Source organism: Brachionichthys hirsutus, chromosome 21 (assembly GCF_040956055.1).
Source record: "Brachionichthys hirsutus isolate HB-005 chromosome 21, CSIRO-AGI_Bhir_v1, whole genome shotgun sequence".
In the NCBI taxonomy this organism is placed as follows: Eukaryota; Metazoa; Chordata; class Actinopteri; order Lophiiformes; family Brachionichthyidae; genus Brachionichthys; species Brachionichthys hirsutus.
This window is the reverse complement of record NC_090917.1, coordinates 2066573-2090064: the sequence shown is the minus strand read 5'-3', so window position 1 is coordinate 2090064 and position 23492 is coordinate 2066573. Positions and strand designations below refer to the sequence as shown.

At 46.5% G+C, this 23492-nt stretch overlaps 2 protein-coding genes and 1 pseudogene across 3 annotated transcripts; all 3 read left to right on the top strand.

Annotated features, from left to right (window-relative positions):
* Window positions 1-1274: 1274 nt before the first annotated feature.
* Window positions 1275-5945, top strand: mfsd13a (major facilitator superfamily domain containing 13A). Its single transcript, XM_068754530.1, has 9 exons — window positions 1275-1357; window positions 1897-2181; window positions 2389-2468; window positions 2596-3045; window positions 3145-3265; window positions 3467-3563; window positions 3844-4015; window positions 4603-4796; window positions 4969-5945. The coding sequence occupies exons 2-9, from the start codon at window positions 2014-2016 to the stop codon at window positions 5208-5210; spliced, it is 1524 nt and encodes a 507-aa protein (XP_068610631.1). The 5' UTR covers window positions 1275-1357; window positions 1897-2013; the 3' UTR covers window positions 5211-5945.
* A 1284-nt stretch (window positions 5946-7229) lies between these two features.
* On the top strand, window positions 7230-21062 carry LOC137909754 (rho GTPase-activating protein 27-like; annotated as a pseudogene).
* Window positions 21063-21312: 250 nt separating this feature from the next.
* Window positions 21313-23303, top strand: vps25 (vacuolar protein sorting 25 homolog). Of its 2 annotated transcripts, none has more exons than XM_068754587.1 (6): window positions 21313-21403; window positions 21737-21882; window positions 22238-22291; window positions 22384-22472; window positions 22817-22892; window positions 23032-23303. In XM_068754587.1, exons 1-6 carry the CDS (start codon window positions 21357-21359, stop codon window positions 23142-23144), a joined length of 525 nt encoding a protein of 174 aa, XP_068610688.1. In that variant the 5' UTR covers window positions 21313-21356; the 3' UTR covers window positions 23145-23303. The 2 variants fall into 2 exon arrangements, with proteins under 2 accessions (XP_068610688.1, XP_068610689.1); XM_068754588.1 differs by having other exon boundaries at window positions 22817-22923; window positions 23032-23155.
* Window positions 23304-23492: the final 189 nt, after the last annotated feature.

Genomic DNA, 23492 nt, shown 5'->3' with positions numbered 1-23492 from the left:
TTGCCTTGGTGAGCTCTAACTTTTCATCGCGTACGCCGTTCAGTATATCTGCATTATTTATTATTTATAAATGAATAACAAAGCCACTCTCAGCCGGATTGTACATGAGAGAATTAATTTAAAGGGTAATTTATTTAGAAGTTTTGAGCAATTAAGAACAACCAACAAAAATTAACAAAACACACACACACACACACGCACACACACACACAACACTTCCAAATACAATCTATAGCGCCATCCTTATACTAAATATGTTTCCAAAAGAAGTCCACCCACGCACCGGTGTGCACCTGTCCAACCTGGACTGCAGCATCCACAGGCAAAAACACCTTTTTAACCATCGTCTCTTGTGTTCAGCGCAAAAATGTTGCGTGGAAAAATAGAGCAAATAAATCACATCGAACTATCAGATCGATAAAGATTGACTCACCTTTTTTTCTGGAATCTAAAAAATACTAAAAAAAAAAAAAAAAGGCACCGACCGTCCTGTCCGCAGAGAAGCACCGAGTTTCTCTGCTCTGCTGCAGTTACTCGGCGCTCACACGCACTAGACTAGCCCCTCCCCTTTACACACACACACACACACACACACACAAATTCGCACGCACGCAACAAATATGTGCGTGTATGACTTATAACCATAGTTTAATTCATGAAGCTTGAGTGCATGATCCTTAAAGGTTGGTTTTCAGAAATAGAATTATAGCGCGTAATTTATTATTCGGTAAAACACGGATGACATCATGATGACGTAGGGTACCAGCGTTGACTTTAGACAGCCGGTCGTCTCAGGCTTGTGACTGCCCCCTGCTGGAAAAAGGCGCCGTTTGATTAGGAGACATCTAGTATATTAAAGTAATAGCAAGAAGAGATATTGATATACGACTCAAGAACCTGAATACCGTCACGTGTTCTTTAGATGTTGTTCTGGGCTCTTATCTTATTTATTTATTGATTGTCTTTTTTTAGCCATTCATTCTCCTGCTGCCATTACGCACAACGTAATGACGTTATTATCTGACGTGTTGACGTGGCGGTAAGGGACCGAATTTCCTAATCCTACTATGGCGACGCAATTATTCATCGACTTTCAATCTGATTGGCTTTCCTTGATATATTTAGGTCATTCTTAACCAATCAGAAATCATCATATCTTAAAGCCTAAGCAAGCGGGATTGTGTTACAACTGTGTTTATCAACCAATCAGCGGTAGAGTAGCGTGTAAAGGTCCTTCATCATAGTAGGATGTGAAACTTAGCGACTGATCTGACGCTACGTTTGCTAGCTAGTGAGAAGCACTTGAACCGCTGCTGGAGTAGGTCGCTTCCCAAGCGGCTAAACATCATTTATTGAGGTAAACTGATAACTTTTTATCGATAAGTACAATCTCTCGTGTTCGTAGGGTATTTGAAGCGCGAGATAAATGTTCTTATTCTTAGTTAGAATTAGCAATAACCAGCCAGCTAATGCTAACGCTAATCTCGGTTAGCGAATTTTAATTAGCACCTTCTGCCATATTAGCACGTTATCGATCTGATTTTCTTTTATTTATTTTTATCAATTTGTGTATGGTGATTTTGCCTGAATCGCCCAAAAGAACAGCAGGTGTGTTTGTGTGTCGAATTGCTAAATGTCATTATAAAGTTAGCTAAGCAGCTAACACGGAGAAAAGTTGGTCAATAATACTAAATACATAGTATTTATCACCATGCTGAACATAAATAGATAGCATAACCGTTTAAATGCGTGTCTTATTATGTAGTCTATGCAATTCATAGAAGTATAAATAATGAGTTTTTATATCAACATCCAGTACCGTCTGCTCTGTTCTCTCTGCTGATCTGAAAATGACTTTGTGTATGTTTAATAGTTTTATTCTGCTTTTATTTGTAGGTCAGGATGAGGTGGTGACCCCGACCCGGCCAGGCCGTGAGATGATTGCAGCTTGGCACAGAGAAAGCACAGATCAGAGTGATTGAAAAATAAAAGAAGAAGAAGAAGAAGAAGAGAATGGGCAGGAGAATCTGGGACTTTTGGAAAGGCGACGTCTCGACCGCGCTGCTCTATGGCTCTCTGGCCTTGTTTACCTCCATCCTCCACAATGTGTTCCTCCTTTACTACGTGGAGACTTTTGTGTCCATCTACAAGATTGATAAAATCTCCTTCTGGGTGGGAGAGGTGAGAGACTGAATTCACTTTGGCAGTTAATTATGTGAAGAAATCCAGCAAATCTTTTTTGCTTGTAAGTGTCACAGTGCCTTTTAAAATAAAATAAAAAACTATGTAAGCTTGATAAAAAATGCATTATTCCAAATGTGTAGAATCTTGGTATCCTTTCATAGCTTGTGTATTTTTTTTGTTCCTTTTTTTTCTGCTGTTCTCCAGACAGTGTTCCTGATATGGAACAGTCTGAATGATCCTCTGTTCGGCTGGCTGAGCGATCGCGCCTTCCTCAGCTCTCCCCAGTAAGTGTCTTAAGTGTCAGCAGACAAGGTTGTCAAACGGGATGTGGCAATTGGTGTTTGACTTGTATGTATCATCATTTTGAGACTCGTGGCTCCATAAATAAAGTGTGTTTGCTTTTCCACCCAGGTCAGGCTCTTTCATCACGACTCCAGAGGTGGTTCTGAAGCGCCTTAAAGTCTTCTCCACGCACGGCCCTCTGTTCGCGCTCTCCTTCCTCGCCTTTTGGGTGGCGTGGGCCACGCCGGGACTGCAGTTCCTGCTGTGCCTGTGTCTGTACGACGGCTTCCTCACTCTGGTGGACCTGCACCACAGCGCCCTGCTGGCGGACCTCGCTGTGTCCGCCTCCGATCGCACACGCCTCAACTTCCACTGCTCTGTGTTCAGCGCCTTGGGCTCGTTCTCCGTGTTTCTTTCTTATTCCTTCTGGGACAAGGAGGATTTCTACTCCTTCCGTCTCTTCTGCGTCGCCCTGGCAGCTTTTTCCATCTTGGGTTTTTTATTAGTTTCTCGGTTGCTGCGACATCATTTCCAGAAAGAAGTTCTTCTGAGACAGAATGAGGCGCAGACGCTGAAGGAGTAAGGCTTTTCTTAAGCTTTGGAAGTTCACAATGGCTTTGATGAAGATGTTCTTGTAGAGTTGTTGTTCTTTTTATTCTCTTTTTTGCTCTGTCTCAGGTTAAGTGTCGGCCATGCGCCTCTTGTCCATCCAGACCAACCTGTCACTATTGGACAGTATCTCAAGCAGCTCTCTAAACACAGAAACTTCATGTGGTTTGTAACGATGAACCTTCTTCAGGTGAGATATAGATCACGTTGAATGTGCTAGTACTGATAAAGTGGGGAAGGAATTGGAGATTATGGTTTAATCTGGGATGAAGCGGTCGTTTCTTTTTCTTTTTTGCGCTGTTTGTCTTCAATTCTGGGTAAAAAAATATTTTTAAGGAGCCAAACCCAAGAAGATTTTTCACATTCTAGTCTTCTTATTTTTCTCCTGAAGGTGTTTCACTGCCATTTCAACAGCAACTTCTTTCCTCTTTTCCTGGAGCATCTCCTGTCGGACAACATTTCTGCCTCTACGGGTTCGGTGTTACTCGGTAAGAGACGGCGCGTCAGCTCCGTCCCTCTTTGTGGAACCAGATCCTAATGAAAGCAACATGGCTGCCTTCACAGTCAAAGTAAACACGATCTGATTCTACCGGTTAAACGGGTTGAAGGTGTGCGGAAAAACGTCTTCGCCGCCAGTAATTCAGCCTCGACTTGACCCAATCTTGACAAGCAGTGAAACGAACCTCTTAAACGTGGACTTTTTTTTTTTTTTTGGCGAATGCTGAACAGATTATTTTCATCCTGACAATGGCTTCTGCTTCCCTGCAGGCATCTCTTACATTGCCCCCCACCTAAACAACTTGTATTTCCTGACACTGTGCCAGCGATACGGGGTTTACCGGGTTATCCGCTGGCTGTTTCTGCTTAAACTGGGACTTAGCGTTGCTATGCTGCTGGCGGGGGCTGACCACATTTACCTGCTGTGCATCTTCATTGCTAGGTATGGCCATGCAACACATACCATGCGAATGCCTTTAGGATGCGGCGCGTCAAAAACCTGCTCTTTTGTTTGCTCATTTTTTTCACAGGATTCATTGTTTTTTATTGCTGAATACAAAAACGTACATCCAGGACCCCCCCCCCCCCCCCCCCTAAAAGGAGGCTTCTTGAGTCCATTTGATTATTTCTTGGGTCTGGTTAATCTAGTAATCTAGTAGTTAAAGCAAAGGAATAGGGATCTCTCCCCCAGGAAAGATGATAGTTCATATTACAGAAGAAATATCAACACACCCTGGTCGGGTTTTTACTTTTACACAGATGAATGGCAGTGGGATTTTATTCCCCCCCCGAAGCTCTGCAGCCCTTTCTCTTTATAGAAGTTAGTCATGTTCCGTCGTTGACGTCGGATACGTTCTTAAAGCTAACAGCAGGAAGCTCGTAAGATCAGGAGCCAATCGAGTTCTGGGTCCCCACAAGGTCCTGAAATGTTTTCAGTTCATTGATTTTATTCAGTTTATCTGTCTCGACGAAACGTGAGGCCCCTGAAGTGTCACAGCCGGGAGACTTGATGACTTGTCTTCCTTCTAGCAACCGAGTGTTCACAGAGGGGACGTGCAAGCTGCTGAAACTGGTCGTCTCTGACCTGGTGGACGAGGACTTCGTGGTGAACCGGCGGCAGCAGGCTGCCTCTGCTCTCCTCTTCGGGATGGTCGCCCTGCTAACCAAACCGGGCCAGACGTTTGCCCCCCTCATTGGCACCTGGTTGTTGTGTGTGTACACGGGTATGTACTGGGGTCCTAGAAGGGAAAACACACTCGGTACATGATGTTAGTAAGTTTAATCACACTCTAGCTATTGTGCATTTACCGTGTTTCCTGTGATGGTTTATTTCATACAACCTGCCTCATTGCGTCTCGTGTTTTTTTATTTTTTTTACTTTCTTCTGTTCTCCAGGTTATGACATTTTTGACAGGGAACCTGCGAAGGAGTCCGTGCCCGTCGCAGCCCCCGGTTCAGGGATCCCGCCCGTCCGTCTGGGATGTTTCTACCTGTTGGTGTTTGTGCCTATCACCTGCGCCCTGCTGCAGCTGCTCGCCTGGTCTCGCTTCACGCTTCACGGCCGCAAGCTGCAAGGGATCAAGGCCCTCCGGCAAGCGGCCCACCACGGCCACCTAATGGATGTCAAGGCCATATGAACTCAAAGAGGACTGACTCCAGTTTGCACACGTCCACTTTACAATCCGACTGATAAAGGGAGGGAGATGCTGCAAGCGGCCGGCTCTGCATCTTCGGGGGATACAAAAGCATGAAGCACACGAAGGGGTCGGTGAAAACCCGCTTGAAACTTGCCTTATTTTTTCTATTTAAGATTAGCCTATATTTATATTTGAACAGATGACCAAACGGTAAAGTAGAATCAAGTAATTTTAGGGAGTAGAGGGACCAACGGAGACGCCGTCCGACGACGACGTTCACCAAAGATGGGGCTGCGCTCTTTAAAGCGTAAAGCTAAGGTTCTTGCCCGGAGTACAGCCGGCCCGGGCCCTGCAGCCGACAGAGAGCCTGGAGTCGTCTTCACTCTTCAGAAACACTTTGGGTGAAGAAGAACGGATTTACGTTGATCCATTCCAAGTGCTGTTTACACTGCACAGATCCTGCATTACAGCAGATGCGTTGTTGAACTTCTCTTTGCATTCACACAGAATTTCCTGCCAGATCGATGTTGTGAACTACTTTATGAAACATTCAGTGTTAATCTTTTAGCACAAAAACTGCCGTTTGTCTTTTATATATTTCTTGCCTTCTGTGAAATACGTTGATGTACTGTAGTAACTGAAATTGGGGGGAATTCTGCTGGTCTTTTTGCATTTCATTTCTAACGTGTAAAAGAATGTGAGGCATTACTTCAAATAAACCATCTATATTGAAAGTTCAAATCCTGCTGTGGTCTGGTACATTTTTATGAAACATCACAGAAGAGCAAAGAAAGAATAAGGATGTTTTTTCAAGCAAATCTTTCTTTGCAGGTCAAAAAAAAAAATATTTTAAAATTATAGAATATTCTTCACAACCATCTGAGGATTTGAAAATGTGTTAATTGCAGAAAATTCACACATAGATTGTGTTTCTATCTCATTTTGTGGCAATAATGTAAAAGTTTTAGTATTGTGCAATGTCAAAAAAACATCTCTCTGCCCTGACACTCTTTCCAGTCCCACCCTCAGTGCCATAAAAAGAATGAACAAATATACATGGTTAAAGTCAGACTTCCCGTTTGTTGTGGCTTCAGAGCCGAAGCGCATCCTCGCCCAACGACGCCTGCGTTCACGCGGGGGCTGAGCACAAACGGGTCGTGAACGCAGCAGTTTGAGTCTCAGCTCTTTTGGGGGTAACGCTTTCCAAAACTGCAACATCCAATGAGGAGGAGGGGGGGGGGGGGGGGGGGACAAAATCAGGTCAGTAGATGGAATATTATCCCAACCTGGGTCCTCAGGGTGTTTCTCACATTTGCTGAGTTACTCTCTGCATAAAAGGATTGAAGTTTAACTGGATTGAATCAGAGTCATTATTTGTGTTTTCATTTGCTTATGATGACCAAACGAAGTGGTACGTTTTGCACAAGGAGTCGCTGATGCCCAAGACATCCAGTCATTTCTGTGAGTTAACGCTCATGTATTATAAAACTGAGACTGGCGTGTGACACCGAGATGCGGTCGGTGCAGACTTCCTTCTTCTTTGCGGCTTTGCAGTTTTCAGTTTATGCTGCTCTGGCATGCTTTTGCAAGTTTATGGTTAATGTTGTTTTGCAGCAAATGAAGGCCCAGACAGAAAAGACTCTCTGAAATACCAGAAAATGAACACGGAATTCTCACAAATGAGTTGGTCACTCTCTGGATAAATAGGCTTGGATTAGAAAAGCAGGATAATCTGGGTCAGCATAGAGGTTTTCCTCTCTTCCAATGATTTTAATTCATACTAACTTCACCCTTCTTCAGCCTTTCGTAATGGAAACGTGCAAAAATGGCAATAAAAAGACACAAATCCACCAAAAAGAGAAGCAATGACCCATAAAAAAAGAGATAAAACCATCACAAAGACATGCAAAAGAGCACAAAGAAACCAAAAATAAATAAAAGCGACGTCACTAACTTCACTTCTCTTTTATTTCTAGCTCCAAGGCGTCGACGCCGCATTGATGCTGACGCAGAGGCCGGATGCTGCAGGAGAGGATGGGGCTCGTGTCGGTGCAACACGGGTTTGAGTACACGGCCAAGGACGGTCGCCTCGTTACAATCAAGCCCAACGAAAGCTACATCCTGGTCTCCAGGACCAGTGAGCACTGGTGGCGCGTCCGCAAGGACCGGCACGCCAGGCCCTTTTATGTCCCTGCCCAGTATGTGAAGGAGGTCCCCTCGCTTTCTGCAGTTAAATCGGATTTACTGGAGGACGCTGCAGCAGATCGTGCCGGTTCTGAGTTGCACCCGTTTTCCACCTTTGGGTTCTCTGAGGGCGCACCAAACGTGAGGCCCGGTGAGGAGGGACAGATCATCGCCAGATTAGAAAACTCCCTGGATTATTTAAAGACGCACGATTCAACAGGAAGCTTCTCACTCCCCTCAGCTCCTCTGGATGTAAAACCTCCAAATCTTTCACAATCAGGCTCATTTTCCTGGCGGTCGAGGACCGACCCGTTCATGCGGACGCAGCAGGATTTTAATCCAACAGTTTCTCCTGTAGAGGTGTCGCTCAATGATCGGGTAAGGTTTTACATTTCCATTTAACACATCAAGCAGCACAAAAAACATTTTCTCAGGGAACATCTCACATAATCAGAAATGAGAGCTTCGCCCCCGTCAGTGTCGTTTGTAGCCGTAATCCTCCTCCTCATGGACCGGCAGAACTCCCGGATGATGCGCGCTCTTCGTTCGGAGCATGCCAGGAGTTAAGATGTTCAGGCTGTTGCAGTTGCTCACCCAACACATGTTTTTAATGGGGTCCGAGGTCAGGGATCATTGGCTGACCTCCTCCAGATCTGTGACATCACTGGGTGCGCCGAGAAGCCTGAAAACAGCGCCCTCTAGTGGGGTAAAAGCGAATGTACATTCCTTATTCTGGTTGATCCGTGCTGGTCATCTTGCCTTAGCTGCCCTTGCAGATGTCATTTTCTCCTCTATCTTTTAAAATCATATTTTCAAAACAGTAAATTAGACAGAATGCTATAAGTAAGTAAGTAGAGTAGAGTAAATAGAGCCATTGAATGTAGCATCGTCACTTTACATCCAGCAGAGGGAGCCATTTCACCACGCAAAGACGCAGTCATTCTGTTGAAGAGGTTTTACACATATTTTGTTTTTTCTGTTCACAGTTAACATTATTAGTATTCTATATATGGGCAACAGAGATTCAGGAAATACTATTTAATGAGTGATGGGGGGGAGGGGGCTGTATCCTAGTGTAGAGGCTTGGAAATAGCAAGGCATGGGTTAAAATATTATTTGATAAGATTTATTAAAAACAGACAACCCTACAATTTTATTTTCTGTGAATAGCGTTATTTTCACGTATTAATTCATTTGGTTCCCATACAAGCTCTTTGGAGTTGCATGTAATTCCTACGCCGTCCAGTAGATGGCGCATAGCGCGCAATGGTTGAGAGTAGCGAAGGCACCTGTAGAGGAAGAACTATATCCTGTTCTGTGAAGTAAACGCAGCTAACTACAGTGTCTCTCTCTATTCTTTATCACAGTCTTTATCACCAGCAGGCTGATTACTTCACTCACGTATGCCCTCTGAACCTCAGAGGCACTAATGTCATGTAATGTCTGGCACTAATCATTGAATAACCAAGGGAAGCTGATCACCTATTCCTGAGCCGATGATAACAGCGACAGAATCCAGATAAACAGAGATGGCTGTGCTACGTGACCTGAGATGGGAAATCCAGCAAGAGCTTCACCAGCTGACCAGTGCCCACAAAAGAGACATTCTCTACAAGTTGGCAGAGTCATTCAAAGAAGAGGTGGAAGAAGATGTGCCAGGTGCAGAATCGACCGAAGTGGAACTCTTTGACTTCATTGTTGACTTTCTGAGAAGTCCACAACTGAAGAGCCTTGAGGACCAGGGCATGTCTTGCCTGCTCGCTTTCCGCGACCTTATCAGAGAACTACAATCGCCCATGGCAGCTGAGGGAGGAGATGCAGAGTCTTCGCCGGACCTCGAGGAGGTTGTTGCACCTGCGACCAGTGAGGCTGCTGCATCCGCAGAAGCCACGGTGAAGTTCTCATCGCCATCAGTAGTTGCTGAACCAGTTATAGGTCTAGTGAAGATGTCTGAAATTAAGTCACTGTTACCGCGCAGAGAGTACAAGATTCATGGTGGTCAAATCTCTGATTTTGATTCTGATCTAAGTTACAACATGTTGTGCAAACAGATTGATGAAGGACTTGATGAAGGGATCACAGAGGCTGAGATTATTAGAACGGTGTTAAGAATAATCAAGCCTGGTACCTTTAAAGACATGCTTGTCACCAAAGATACACTTACTGTAGCCGAGTTAAAACGGCTCTTAAAGACACAGCTACGTGAGAATACACAAACTGAAGTCCAAGCTAATCGTGTTGCTATACAAGAGCTGACAGCACAGGTTTCCTCTCTGACTAAAAGTTTAGAAAAGGCTCTGAACCCAATGGTCAATGCAGTAACTGGAAATACTCATACCCTCCGTCCCACAGTACCTGCCCCTACACTGGTTAAGGGAAAGTGCCAACAGTGTGTTGCTCAAGAAATTGAACACTGCACGCATTGTTTTAGATGTGGAAAAGAGGGGCATAGAGCTATAGGTTGCCTTCAGAAAGGCAGTGTGTCGGGAAACTCCAGGAGGTCGCTGGGAAGGGACTATTTAATGAGTGATGGGGGGGGAGGGGGCTGTATCCTAGTGTAGAGGCTTGGAAATAGCAAGGCATGGGTTAAAATATTATTTGATAAGATTTATTAAAAACAGACAACCCTACAATTTTATTTTCTGTGAATAGCGTTATTTTCACGTATTAATTCATTTGGTTCCCATACAAGCTCTTTGTAGTTGCATGTAATTCCTACGCCGTCCAGTAGATGGCGCATAGCGCGCAATGGTTGAGAGTAGCGAAGGCACCTGTAGAGGAAGAACTATATCCTGTTCTGTGAAGTAAACGCAGCTGACTACAGTGTCTCTCTCTATTCTTTATCACAGTCTTTATCACCAGCAGGCTGATTACTTCACTCACGTATGCCCTCTGAACCTCAGAGGAGCAACACTAGCAACACCAATTATGTGTAATTTCAACTGGGAGTAAAATATTTACGTAAATCCGCATTGCTTCGATTTTTCTGCAAATTAGGAATCATTTGATTATATTTTCTTCCAGTGACCCCCCCCCCGCACTTTACGGAGGGCCCTGACTTGGCGCGGGTTCGCTGACGACCCGGGCCAGCTCATTTGCATATGAATCCCCCCCCCCCCATCAATAGTCCAAAGAGCTGTTCCCTGAACGCCTCACCGAAAGCATCTGATTTGGGCTCCCCAGTTCTGGGTTCTGGTTTAGTTTGTGGATTCACATTTAACGGGTCCCGCATAGCGCATTTTTTTGTTTTTTATTTTTTTTAAAAGATGATTCACAGGTGGAAACTCTCGGCTGCACGCGCGCACGCGCACACCCAGTGACGTAAGTCTAGAACAGGTAAACAGGTATGCGTCGGATGGGCGGCGCCTCCTGCGGTGAAGGAAGGAGTTAAGCGTGAAAGGGGCGGCCACTCCCCGACCTGCGGCTCCTATACCTGCCCCCCCCCCCCCCCCAGCTCCAGTAGACTCTCCCGGGAATAAACCATCAAAGGGAAACGGGGAAGCGTCGGTGAATGTAGTTTATTCCGCTTTCCTGCGTTTGTGTTGGATAAAAACAAACAAACAAACAAACATCAAAGCCAGGTGAGTTTCACCGCCTCCGGTTCGCGTCGACACCTGTTCGCACTCTTACGCCGCGACGCGCACGCGAACGGCAGCAGGATCTTCCAGTACGGCCAGTGAGACTGTTGGAGCTCTGCGTTACTTTAACGCGTTACTTTAACGCAACACGAGTACCCGTTTCTATACTCCATGATGGGAAGCACGGATGAGTCTGTGGATCTGCCAGGGGGGGGGGGGGGGGGACGACGACGACGACCCCTCCAGCGCATTCATTCTCGCCCCACAATGGAGACCCATCTCCATGGTGACGGAGGAGGAGGAGGAGGAGGAGGGGGGGTTGGCCTGATTCCCAACAAGCAGGCTTTTAATGGCAGCCCTGCCGTGCAGTTGAGACTGTGTGATTCGTAATTAGCTGAGAAGCAGGTCGTTCAGCATCGGGGGAACGTTTCAGTCTGAAAGTTTGGATGGACGCAGCTTCCAGAGAGGGTCTGATTCATTAACTCTTCCATGACCCTTTTTTTCCTCTTGTTGAAATCTGGAGTCTCCGTGGGCGAGTTTAGATGCGACCAGTGTCCCCGCTGATGTCCCGACCCCCCGCGTTGACCTCTCGTGGACGCGGCGGCCCTATACCGCTCTCTATAAGCCAGCAGTCTTGGGTCGGGACGGCTCTGCCTGTCGGAGCGCCGCCGTAGTTCCTGCCGCTCCACAAAACGGATGAAATCAAAAGTGACAAACTGCCCCGACAGGTAGTGTGAGAATGTTTCGTCACTTCTCTGCGTGTGTGCGTGGACTCGACACAGGAAGTCGTGTCTAATCACGACTGCTGGGTTTTGGATATATATATATATATATATTTTTACAACTTTCCGGGGTGTCTATTAACGTCATCCCTTCACACAAAGACGTCAGATGCTGACATCAGTGAAGAAGTCACTAAAAGCGCACCGTACAGTGTTGGGTTCGGCGCCGCGACCTTTGGCATCTCACCGAGGAGCTTGTGATTATGTGACCTCAGCGGTCCGGGAACAGGTCCCTGCGGCATCCCACTCCTTCCCGTCGTCGTTCGGTCGTGTGGAAACAGAGACTCGCAGAGAATGAGATTAATTTAGTGTCTGTTTGAGGGTCTATTCTCCTGAACTCTGTGTCCTGCATGCAGATGAGCTGATCCGATTGGTTCAGAGCTGGACGGACAAAAACTCCAGCTTGTCAAGGTAGTTTTCCAAAAAAAACAAAATACTTTTCTAGCCGCGTGGATGACTAAAAGTATTCCTGTTGCATATCGAACCGTTTTTAAGCCTGAGAAAACATACGGTGAAAAGACAATCGGCGTATTGACAAATGGTTGCCATGGAAATGGGAAAATGTCGGCGAGAAACCAGTTTATACCTGATGAGAAAGGGCTTCTTTGTTTGGATCTTCACCTAGAAGACCAGAAGAGTGTTGTTGACATTGTTTTGTTGTGTCTTTGAGGAAATGCGTTCATTTTCAAAGCACTTCATTCATTTTGCGTCGCCGTGACTCAGTTGTGGAGTTTGAGGCATGCAATAAGTGCATGCTTCAGAAGTAGAGGCCTGCTCACGCCCAGCATTAGCGTGAAGATGACTTTTAGTTCTTATAATAGCAAAGCTATAAAAAAAAAAAGAGTCTTGCATGAATCATATCCCAGCTGTGTCTTTCGTGACAACAATTTGTAGAATGTTTTGTGCAGTTTGATTAAAAATAGATCCCATTGTTCACCTCGACTCTGTGGACGACTTCTGAACGTCGCTGCGGAGGAGGGCGTTCCCAAAAGCAAAATGAACAGCTGTAATATTCTATATTTAAACAGGCTTGTTGTTGTTGTTGACCATTGCTATCTACTCGCGAGCTACATTTCACGCCGGCGTCTTTGCATCGGAGCTGAGTTTCCATTTCAAACAGAAAAAACATTCTGAACCGGAGTTGAGAAAGCCGTCATGAGGCGTATCGGCTGTTTTGTTTTTTGTGTGTTTCCACCTGGTCTGAAGTGCAAAAGATAAAACGTGATGGATTCCACATGAGGTATTTCTGGAGATGATTCTGAGCCCTGAGGAGTGTGATGTAAGCAGGGGGGGGGGGGCAGAGCCAGACGGATTCAATAGTTCTACTGTGAGCTTTGTGGCGTGATTTGGGCCCTAATTTGCGGCGCCATTGTCTGACTGGACGAGCGCTAATGCGGTTAAGTAATCCACCAGATTGCTGCTTCATGCGTTGCTGAGTTGTCTGAACTCTGTCCCCCCCCCGAAACAGAAAGTTTCAGCTTCCTATAGTGAAACTAAGCGCTCTCATGATGACCGGTTTGACCCTTTTGACCTCAAATGGACGTCTGTCAAAGCTTAAACGCGACGGTAAAATGTTTGACGGATTTTCTGACACGCATTTGAACGACAACAACAACAAAAACAAACAAACAAACAAACATCTGGCCAGGGAGGGGAAATGACCCCAAACGTTTTGGGTGTTCCAGGAGGCGTTGACTCTAAACTAAAAAGCAAGAAAGCTTTATCGGTAGCAGATGCTCCAAACAGGCCCTAAGCTCCGCCCCCCGGTTTGTTTACCGCCGAACGTAGGAGGAAGTGTGGATTGAACAACTTGCACTTAAACCAGACTTCCTGTTTCGGTCATCCGCCCATCGCGATGGCTCGTTGGAGCACCGTGTCAAAAGCTCTTCATGTAATTGTGAAAAATAATGACCCCCCCCCCCCCCCCCCCAATTATTGGAATGACCTTGAATGACCTTGAGTGCGTAGAGAAAGATGCTCTTTATTCCTCGAGCGTTCTTGTTTCATAGCCGTCCTTCTTTTATGCTCTTGCAACCAAGTCAAGTTACCCTCGACCCTCATGCACAGAAAAACGTTCACACACACACACACACACACACACACACACCTCTCACCCACTCCTCACCCGGTCCCCTTCCTGCCGCTATTGTAACAGAGCTCACAGTTCTCCTTTCTGTTTGGGCTGCAACCGCCGCAGCTGCAGAGAGGAGAGAGGGAGGCGTGAGTGAGCTTCCCGCCCGCCCGCCGCTCTCACGTTGATCGGACGCGGTCGGAAAAAGGCTTGAGTCCTCTGAAGCTTGGCGGGCCGAACATGGTGGACATGTACTCCAGCATTTGGTCAAGTCACCGGGCCAAGCCGGGCCTGACTCTGCCGGCGGCCCCTCGGGTCGGCGACCGGGCTGACGTCACGGTAACGGTTTGTGTTTATCAGTTCACGCGTGTTTCGATTCGCGGCCTCGCTTCCTGCCTGGACGTGTCGCCTCTTCTGCTTCTGTTCCTGTTCCGAGCGTTGAAGGGTGAACCGCTCCAACGTGGGTGTGGATGGTTTTTGACATTTTTAGACGTCGGGGAGCAGTTTGATGCTTTTTTCCGCGTGTCCGGCGGCAGGTTTCGGTCTCAAAGGTGCAGTTTTTGACCCGAAAGCAGCAGCGAGAACCCGGGCTCTGTGGGTTTGTGCTTCTCTGATGTTTCGCCGGTTCCTCAGAGCTGAGAACAGGTGCAGTGACGTCTGATATCGTTGCTGCATCAAAAATACCGGCTTTCATAGTGACGGAACATTTTATCTTTGTTTTTTATTATTATCAGGTTGACGGGAGTTTTCCTGTGGAGCTATTTCAGAGATCAATGATGCAGCGCTTTTATCCCCCCCCCCAGTCTGCTGTTTGGAATCGATCCTTTTTGGGGTTGCTCGTCTGACTGGTTGTGCTGTGATCAATCGAAAGCGATGCCGGTAAAGTGGGACCATCGAATAGAAAGATGGCAAAACTCACGGCTGATCAGAAATCTAGAGCCATGTGACGAAGCCGGGTTTTTTTTTTATTCATTGTGGAAGTAGGAGTTATTCTTAGGACGGGTTTAACCTGGTTCTTATTCCTCTGTGGCCTGACGGCGGTAGTTAATTATTTTTTCATCTTGCCCTCGTCACTTCTTTCCTTAAAAACAAAAAACACAGACAGATCTAGAAAATGAGACTGATTCACGCTTTCGTGTGTGTGGGTGCATCTTCTTTGTGTTTTTGTCCTTCTCTACTTCCTGTGGTTGTACATCAGTTTCTAACACCTGCATTTGTGTGCGTGTTTTTGTTTTGTTTTACACTTCCACAGGTAGAAAAAGAAAACGTCCAGTCGGCCACTTATGTCAACGTATCACAACTTCGCCAAAGCATCTCTGAGTCTCCTCCCTCGGCTGCTTCGTCCTGCTCCCCCTCCTACTTCGACTCGGAGGGATGGGAGGTACACGTTGACCAAGGAAGTGGGCAAGAGTACTACTACCACCCCGCCACGGGGCGCACCACCTGGGATCACCCGTTCCTAGACTCGCCGACCGACCCTCGGCGGCTTCCTGCCGGAGAGCCCGCCTCCCCCTCGCCTCCTCTGTCCCCCGCCGTCTCTCCCTCCACCGCCTCCCCACCGACTTCGTGGAGCTCAGACTGGGAGCGGCTGGTGGATGAGCCCAGCGGTCGGCCTTACTTCTACAACCCGATGTCTGGGGAGACGTCCTGGGAGCCTCCAGAGCTGCTGAGCCCCTACCCCGCCGTGATGGAGCCCATGAGCGTGCACAGGTTTCACCAGGACAGGCCGGTAAGGACAGGCTGGCTGCTCTACTTGCCCCCCCCTCCTGTTTTAGCTTCACCCAAGGGAAAGCTGTAAATACCCGCGTAGACCGGACTCATTCTGGACTCGGAACATCCACACGTGCTCATTCGGCTTTATTCGCCTTCCTGTTGAGAATAAACCGTCTTCCTGTCTTTGCACGTTTGCGCTTGCTTTCCTTTCCCCAGCGCCCTGTACCGGAGGAGGACTATCCTCCAGAGGACTACCCCGTTCCCGATCAACCAGACGTCTACAAGGAGCTCCTCGCCACGGGGCCTCCCACGCTCCCTAAGGAGTACACGCTCAGTCACGTGAGCCGGGCCGTCATCCCCCGGGCCAACCTGGATCGGAGCACCCCGCCCGGCTGGAACTTCACGGTGGATCCCCACGGGACCTGGGTGTTCACCCGCGAAAACTCGCCAGAGCAGGTAGCTCCTCCACGGGGGGGGGGGGCATGGAGGAAGCTGGAATTTCAGTCCGTAAATCCTAAACAGAGTTAACACAGACTTCATTTAGAACTCTTTAAGAGTGTTCGGGGGGCAAAAATAGTTGACCTTCATGAGCCCAAAGAAAGGTTTGAGTGAAATACTTTTGTATTTCGCTTCAATCCATCTGATCCGTATCCGTACCTGGAAGAGGGACGGCAATGAGGAATAATAAACGCATCCAACAACAGCTGTGAAGCTTCAGCAGCCCATGATGCAAGGATTGTTATGCAACCCGCTGTGCTGCATACTTCCCTCTCTGATTTCTACTACTACTACGACTAAAGTATTATTCTTATAATAGGGAAGCATTTATTCATGTGAAATCAATCCTTACTTTGCAAAGAAGAAGAAACCCCATATCACGACTTATTGAGGAATAACTTATAAACCAAAGATCTTTGGGTTTTGACAGTGGATCAAATCTGTGGACGACCGAGGACAGACCTACTATTACCTGCGAGACGGCTCCAAGTCTCTGTGGAGCCTCCCAGAGGTAAAGACGGGGAAGCGTTCCGGATACATAATCCAGCATTTAAGTTGTGGTAAATTGAACTAAATGAGTGTTTTGGACCATTCAGGCTCCTGTAAGTCCCGGCGGCCAGTCCAGGGTGCACAACGGCGTTGAGGCGGAAAATGCATCGGTCATGAAAAACTGGAGACACTCCGTGGGACCGGTCCAGCTCAGCTCGGGCCAGGACGACGGGGTACAAACACACAACTGATTGCACGCTGTATTGCACGCCCGGGGCGCGTCCGCTGGCTTTAAGGGAAAGGGCGAGGACCCGTGTAACGGCTGGACACGCCCAGGTTTCTCAACCTTTATTTAGCAAAGGCAAATCAGCTGCAGAGCAGCCGCACGTCCAGTCACCGAGGACGATCCTCACAATCTGTCTTTTAGAACCTCCGGTGTCGACACTACTGGGCCAACGATGTGAAGTTACCAGATAGAAATGCGTGATGGTTATGAATACCATCCCAAAAGGATACGGTTGCGTCAGTCCTCCCCTCTTCTAGAAACACAAATATCTGCCCCGGTACTGTGTTTTCCATTCATGACCCGAACCAGGTTTTTGGTGCCGTGCCAGAACATGACGTGAAGAGAACGTTCCAGAATTCCTCACGTCTGGAACGTATCAAACCCACGTATTGCTTGGCTTCGTAATAGTGATGGATGTAAGAAACCAAATGCTGGCTACGGAGACTTGACCCACTTATGGAACATAAGGCATTTGGTACTACATTACGGGTTTTATTCCCCGGCTCTCCAGAGATGTAAAAAAAGAAATAAATATGATTTAAGATCATTATTCCAAATCAAACTTTCCTAAAAATGCAACCCCCCCCCCCCCTCTTTCTCTCTCTCTCTGCTATTTTGTTCAGAGGTTTGTCCCGACTCACCGCAGGAACACGTCGGACTACAGCAGCGACAGCTCCAGTACGGGAAACTCCCCAGAGACGCAAAACGTGAGTCCAGCTAACGTGGTAAAAAGCCCATTTATCCATCATGCAGTGCGTCCTGCCGCTGCCTGACAGGTGTCCTCTGTGTCTCTCTCTGAAGGCCTTCGGGCCTAGACCCGGGAGAAAGCCCTATTATTTGACCTCGAGGTGGCTGCGCTATAATGTGGGTTCTTATTTCGAGCGTTCACCCGAGCTTGTTGCATAGATGGCAGCGTCTTATCTATGCTGGGCGAAAGGTGTGACATGAAATCATTTCATTCCATCCATTCCCTTGGATGCATGAGACAAAGTGCCTGTTAATAAATCTATGCCATATACCGCTAACGGAGATCTATTGCATGCAGGCACTTAAAGGTTTAAACCGCTGCACGCTTCGCCGTAGGTTTTTAACCCATGAATGTCGGGTGGAGAGTCTAAAACGAACTCTAACATTTATCGGCGTGCTGCTGTTCGTTTAAATCTCATTTTTATGCATAATCAAATGTTGGACTGGAATTCTGTGTCAAAACCTCCGTTACTTTCTTTTCACATCTCCAGGTGCAGAACTTGGAGAAAGCCGGAATACTCAACAAAACCAAAATATCCGAGAACGGCAAGAAAGTAAGGTGAGCTTAAAGCCGTTCGCGGCGACTCGTCTCGAGAGGCGCGTTTGGGGGGTCTTCGTTCGGTGAATGTCGACTCGTTTCAGGAAAAACTGGACCCAGACATGGACGGTTCTCCTCGGGGGAGTGCTCACGTTCCACAAAGATCCAAAGTCTGCAGCCATGGGGTCCCTGGTAGGATATAAGTGTTACTCAAGAGAGGACTTGGATTGGTGGACTTTAATTCTATCAAAAACATTGAAGATAGTTTATAAAATATTTAATGTTTCCTAGCAAAAAAAGAAATTTAACCCTTGAAATGGCTCCGACTCGGGTCGTGTCTTCGCCGGGTTGCGCTCTCACATGGGGCGATCGCGGCTCACTTGATGGCCGATGTTCTGTTTGGCTTCTTATAGAACAAGACCAATCAGATTGTTCCAGAGTTCACGGTGGACCTGAGAGGAGCGACGATTGGCTGGGCTTCAAAGGATAAATCCAGCAAAAAGAACGTTTTAGAGGTTTGTCGACACCGAACGTCGTGCGATCTGTATTTGTTATTATCGTAAGCCAATAACGGCGTTTTATTTGGCGCTTATTTTCCTCATTATCTCTCCTTCAGTTAAAAGGAAAGAACGGCGTAGAGTTTCTCATACAGTACGACACGGAGAGCATCATCTATGACTGGCACAAAGTTTTAACGGACACCATACGACAGCTGGTGAGTCCATCCGTCCATCCATCTATCCATCCATCCGTCCATCCTTCACGGTTAATGCAGTCGACATCATGCAGAACGCGTGACTTGGCCTTGTGGTTCAGGAATACCAGGATCATCACTCTGAGGAAGAGGAGGACGGCGACTTGTACGAGAAGATTCCCAACGCGGAGGCGCCGCGAGACGAGAAGCTCGGCGGCGCCGCGGAAAAGGCCAGAAGCATGTCGAGTTCCGCGGGAGACACAGAGCAGAAGAGGGTTCGAACCAAGCTGATGAAGTTCCTCATGAAGCGTCCCACGCTGCAGTCCGTCAAGGACAAGGGCTACATCCGAGGTAGATCCGAGCGGCCATGACGTCAACATTTACCTCTATGCTTCATTCTGGTCACGGTCGACATATTTGATTGAACAGTAATAGTGTGATTACAGCCACTCCTGTGATTACGTCTTATACTCATAATAACGACGCTCTTATTTTCCACAGACAATGTGTTCGGTTGCCATCTGGCGAAGCTGTGCGTGCAGGAAAAGACCACGGTCCCGAGCTTTGTGGAGAAATGTGTCAAGGCAGTGGAAAAAAGAGGTAACGGCACCCGTCTCCCGCTGCCTGTCTCGCATCAAAGAGCTTTCGTTGTGCGATTAGAACTTGTTTGTGCATCCTAATTCGCAGGTTTAGACATTGATGGACTCTACAGGGTGAGCGGGAACCTCGCTGTCATACAGAAACTACGCTTCAAGGCCGATCACGGTAAAGTTGACTTCCGCCCTGGAAAGATTGGACTTGCAGCCTCTAAACTTGACTGCAGCGCCTCCTGCTGTGCTTTGACGAGCTGTGCACCCTTTATTGCGGTCAAACAGAGGAATTGGACCTCGAGGACGGCCAATGGGAGGACGTTCACGTCATCACCGGAGCGCTGAAGTTGTTTTTCCGAGAGCTTCCCGAGCCGCTTTTCCCATTCAGCCATTTTAATAAGTTCATCACAGCCATCAGTGAGCAGATTTGTGTTGTTTGTGTGTTTGTTTTAAGCATTGCTGATGTTTAAATGAATGCTAACGCCGTCGCTGACGGTGGATTCAGGTTCATATTTTTGGGACTGACTGATCTGTTTTGTCCTTTCTTTGTCAGGAGTGCCCGACTACAACATCAGACTGTCTTGCATGCATGACCTGGTTAAATCACTTCCTCCTTCAAATCACGACACCATGAAACTCCTTTTTGGGCATTTACGCAGGTATACATTTATTTGATTCAATAAGTGGATAAATACAAAATAAAGATTATAATAAATGATGTAATAATTGTATTTATTTTTTTGGGGCAGGGTCATTCAGTGTGGGGACGACAATCGCATGACTGTGGGAAATGTGGCTATTGTATTTGGCCCAACTTTGCTCCGACCAGAGATGGAGTCGTCCAACATCGCCATGCACATGATCTTTCAGAACCAGATAGTGGAGTTTGTCCTGAATGAATATGAGCGCATCTTCTTCTCCAGCTAAAGTGGTCACAGTCCTACAGCTGTTTAGTTTTTCATAAATAGACCTCCGATGTGACCCCCCCCCCCCAGGGAAATACATTTAAAGGGCTCTTCAAGTTTTCTATGCTTGGAATATTTGAGGTTTAACTGCAATAAAAAATAGATAGAGAGATCCTCAAATATTTAAAGCGTGTTTTGTTTATTGGAGGTTTTGGCTCGGTTTTCACTGGCAGTATTGTTGGATTTGAAACAAAGCCCCACCATAAACAGATGCTATTTGGTTTCCCCATCTCAGAGCCTTTAGCTTGTTTGGGTAAAAGAACTGTATCCACTGTCTTAATCTCACAAGTCACTTTCTGCTATTTTAATTGTTTTGTATGTGTGTTTGTGTTTTTGCTTTGGTTTGAACAAATCACAATGATACTCAAACCGTAACAAATAGATTAATGCTCTTGTTAGGAAATAACCAATATTTGCTTACATCTTTATTTTGGAAAGTTTAGCATTTAATATTGTTTTGAATCTAAATGTACAGTGTACCGGAAGCAAATATTAATACCAGCATCTTGCTGTGACGTAGATGCCGATATTTTCCACTGAATTTCAAATTCTCAAACTGTATGAATAACACCATAAATATAAACTAGTGACATTTTATGAACCGTAAAAGTGGATTGTAGAAGAAATGTATGACCTGTAAATAGATATAGATGGCATATTTATGCTTAAAGTTGTTTAAAATGTTCCATACTCCATCATAAAAATAAAAATGTTTCATTCCAGTTAAAACCTCTCTGTTTCTGTAAACTATGACTACTCTGTGTGTTAAAAACCCCCTTTGGTAATTCATATAATTTATATATATAAAAAAACCTTATACAATAAGTTCGCATTTATTTTATAGTGATTCTAAAAGGAATACATGCTGATTATTCAGCAGCGCGTCACCCAAATGCTTCCGTCCGACTGTAGCGAATCGGAAGCGTTTGAGTGACGCGCTTCCGGAAGCATTTGGGTGACGCGCATCCGGAAGCTGTCACTGTGCTAGCAACAGAACGGTCCGGCGGTGCGATGAGCTTTGAGTGGCCGTGGCAGTATAATTTCCCACCGTTTTTCACGTGAGTCAACTCTTTTTGAAACGTATCGAAACGACAGTTTAAAAAAAGCAAACTATGCTAATTACCTTCGTTTGTTTGTCCCACTCAAAGCGTGTTATATTGCGAGCTACTTGTATGCTAACTTGCTAAGCGGCTAAACAAAACAGACGGCTAGGGAAGTGGACGCACACACACACACCTCCTGGTTAGCTCAAGCAAATTACTTTTACGAACAGTTTAAATCTAAAATAAGATCCCGGAGCTGTAGTGCGTGACGCGGGGTTTAATGAATGAAACGGAAATGCCTTGTTCTGTAATATATATTCTTTTGTGGATCTTTTTTTTTTGTAACAGGCTACAGCCCAATATCGATACCAGACAGAAGCAGCTGGCAGCATGGTGTTCCCTGGCTCTGTCTTACTGCCGGCACCACAAGGTTTACGCGCAGGACGTCATGGAGGCTCAGGAGAGCCCCGTGTTCAACAACAAGAAGATAGAGCGTATCCTCGCAGCCGGCCTCTGGTGCCTTCAGGGCCCGGGTTGCAGTTTACAGATCAAGTCTCTCCACAGATCTCGTGTGAAAGAGCTTCAGCTGCTACAGAATAACACACTCGCATCCCCGAACCGACCGATTGCATTGTGGGTAATGTAGGCATCCGGTTCTGACCAGAATATTTTGTAGATGACGAGGATGAAGCCGTTTTACGCTGCGTGGTTCTTTTTGGCTGAAGCTAAAACGTAACTGCTTTTTTATTGAGTGAAACGAAACATTTTGAAAGTCAAACCTGCATCAAAGCACCGATTGGTTTCCTGCAAATTACTTCCTTTTCTATCTCGACCTTAACTGGATTTCAGGAAAACTGTCGATGGAAGCAATTCAAGTTGTGTTTGAGGAACTGAGGAAAAAAGGTGGATTTTTCTTCCGTCTGAATGTTGTTTGTTTTTTAAAACCGTGTTGGGAGTAATTAGCGTTTCCATCACTTTTACTGTCCGACCTCAAGGAAACCTGGAATGGCTGGACAAAAACAAGTCTCGTTGCTTAGTGATGTGGAGACGACCGGAAGAATGGGGCAAGTTGATATACCAGTGGGTGAGTCGTCTGCACGGAGAGGAGTACGTGAAACAAAATGTTCTCTCAGGGAATAAAGGGAAGCGGCGCGGCTAACTCCTATAGCGTGAACAAACATGCGCGCACAAAAGGAGAGGCTGTGTCCTCTCACTGCTATCAGACACGCAGCGTTTCTCTTCTATCGACGCTTCCAGAATCAGGCCAGAGGTTGTGGAGAGATCTTTTATTTAACGCTCGATGTTGAGTTCATGTACGTAGTTTTAAAAGTGTCCAAAGCTTTTTATTATTTATTCCCTATTCATACCCAAATTGAGTCCTTGATAGAGACATTAGCTTTATTCCTATTCTGCTTGTTTTTTTTTCAGGTTTCCAAAAACGGGATGATCAACTGTGTGTTTACGCTGTACGAGCTGTCCAGCGGTAGCGACACGGAAGGCGAGGGTACGACATCCGTCTGAAATGTCGTTTAAACGTAAACGCTTGACGTTAGCATTTTGTGACTTTCCGTCTCGAGTCTCGAGTTCGTCTCTCAGATGGTTCCCCGTTCCGAGTTCTGACGGGAGGCTCCGTGTTTCCGCAGAGTTCCACGGTTTAGAGGACTGGATGCTGCTGCGCTCTTTGCAGGCGTTGCAGACGGACGGCAAAGCGGAGATCTTCTCGATGGACGATGGGAAGGGTGTTAAGTTCTTCTGAAATGGCTCCGGAACACTGCGGTGACACTGTGTTTTGTGTTGTCGCTTTTTCCAGGGGTGACGTCTGTTGCTAAACACGCAACGAGTCGTTCAGGGGAAAAGCTATCTTGCTTGAATCTTCTTGGGGGGGGGGGGCTGTCACCGTGTTTATTCTGCAGTCACTGCTTTGACACTCCTGTTATTCTCCATGTAATTCCAATATTCATTGTTTTTCATTCCCCATAGAAAGAATAAAGTAGAGATTTGCTAAAATAGTTTTTGTGTTTGTCTGAGTTGTAACAGTTTAGCCGGTCACACGCTGAACGGCGGCCGCCTCCGGGTTTGGTACAATTCCACGGTGTTCTCTGTG